The sequence below is a fragment of the Montipora foliosa genome, chromosome 1, assembly GCF_036669935.1.
Source record: "Montipora foliosa isolate CH-2021 chromosome 1, ASM3666993v2, whole genome shotgun sequence".
Lineage (NCBI taxonomy): Eukaryota > Metazoa > Cnidaria > Anthozoa > Scleractinia > Acroporidae > Montipora > Montipora foliosa.
The window spans coordinates 63,558,898-63,560,861 of NC_090869.1; the positions used below are offsets into that span (position 1 = coordinate 63,558,898).

The 1,964-nt window shown below is 40.5% G+C and overlaps 1 protein-coding gene across 1 annotated transcript in view; it reads right to left on the bottom strand.

Moving 5' to 3' along the window:
• LOC138004390 (FAS-associated factor 2-like) overlaps positions 1-860 on the bottom strand; it is a 22,433-nt gene extending 21,573 nt beyond the window's left edge. The window contains exons 1-2 of the mRNA XM_068850894.1: positions 771-860; positions 632-700 (exon numbers count right to left, since the gene is read on the bottom strand). Coding sequence (XP_068706995.1) covers positions 632-700; positions 771-845 — 144 coding nt within the window. The 5' untranslated portion in view covers positions 846-860. The remainder of the gene's footprint in view (positions 1-631; positions 701-770) is intronic.
• Between the last annotated feature and the right edge of the window lie 1,104 nt (positions 861-1,964).

Consider the following 1,964-nt stretch of genomic DNA (forward strand, 5'->3'; position numbering starts at 1 on the left):
TACCGCTGTCAGAGCAGAAGTAAGAACTCTTTTTCAAAACTATAACCAAGAAATGCCAAACTCCACATTCCAAATTTAATGCTATTTTTTGAGAAATAACCGAAATTCGTGCGGCTACCGGCCGTCTCGTGCAAAGTCACGGATTACGTTACATGTGAAATCATGTGGAACGGCCTATGAACCGATTGTTTCGTATGAAGAAAAAACATTTTCTGAGAGGTTTCATGAACTGTAACCACCAGCATATTAAAATTTTTAGCCGCCTTAACCCGAACATTGAACATTGCTTGGGGGGAGGGGGTTAGATGGAAAGACTTTGGGGGAGGGATTTGTCCGAGATTCCTTAAAAGGGAATGTGTCTCAACCTTTTTGGCGCTTATTGCAGTATCCAATTTCCCAACGAACTTCGCAACGTGGGGTGGTAAAGTAAAGTGAAATCGGCTGTAAATCTAGAACACCCGGCAGTTAATTAACGTCCTTCACACGGTGCTGCTTTAAGATAATAATGGTGGCCGGAAATTCTGAAGTCACCAAATCCGGGTTAAAATATTACAGCACTGAAAAAAGGAGGTGCGGTTCAGCTCCCTGTCACAAAGTAAAGTGATTTATAACAAATCTTTTTATACTATACCTCGATGTCCCAGTTGTGGCGTTCAAGAACGATACTGCACTTTTCCACATCAGTACAACCCGTTATATCCTGTCAAAAAATGCTTCAAACCGTTTTGTTGCTTATTTCACAAAATATATAAACAGGACGCAAAACTAACCTGAAATTGAGCCAAAATCTCACTTCGTGAAACCGAATCGTCACTGGCTTCCGCCATTTTGTTCTTGTAACCCATGTTCCTTTGCGGACTTACCGTCCATCAGCTTGTCCCAGGTCGTCTCATGCGTTGAAATGATCGAAGTCGACAAATAAGCAAACATTCGAACACAAGACAACGTGAAACAGCTTTGATAAACATGTTACACTGAGCTTTGGTGTGAATGAGGCATTATCCTCATTCGTGTATGGCTCTTGTATCTGCATAGACTAACTGTGATATTTATGATCAGCTGATGGATGGTTTTGTTCTTCAAAATTTTGTTTGTCTTGTTTTTAAATATGGACTAGCCAACGACAAGAGCTCAAGCTTATATCCAGGGGGCGCGGTTATTCCGGGTCTCGGTTTGATCATTGTTTATGAGTGTGTTTCTTGTACGTATTAAGAAACGGTCCAGATAAGAACGATAGCAACAACGGCAACGAACATGTTGGAATTCAATTGGTATGCAAAGAGGTGATAACTTTTCTATTGTCTGTACTTACTTCTGATTGGCTTAAACAGCAAACGGTTAACAAAACTTCATAAAGCAGTATTATATTCATCCTTACTTTCCAACCATCTTCCATCTTTCATCTGGTCTCAGTTTAAATGAATTCCACAGAAATCGTATGTGGGGAACATGTAAAATTGTAAACGTTTCTTGGCTTAACTCTTGTGATTGGTCAAAATCTTTTAACACAAAAAAACACCCTTTCAAAGTGGGCTGTAAATGAATTTTATTGCGTTAACTGCCTTCCTGTAGGTTTATGCATTCTCTGTATAAAAATGATAACATTCCTATGTGGGGAAAGCCCCGTTGCCGCATAACAAAGGAAATTGCTATCCACCTTACACGGATCATTACTTAAAGTTTTTTTCGTTTTTGTTGCGTTCGAAAGAGGACTAGGGGCTGCGAAAAATGCTTCTGCGTCCACGGTGCACTATGCAGCGGTTACGCACGTGAATTTGACTGGCCTTGCGTGCGTAAATAAATTACAAGAGATTGTATGAACGGCTTGCAATTGCGTTTACAGTGCGACGCGCCTTACCGTGGCCACCTAACAAAGTTTTTTAAAACTTATACGCCAATCAAGGTGTGTGAATTTGATTGACAGTCACCCTTCCTTCTAAAGTTCGCACGGTTGTAAGTTGAAC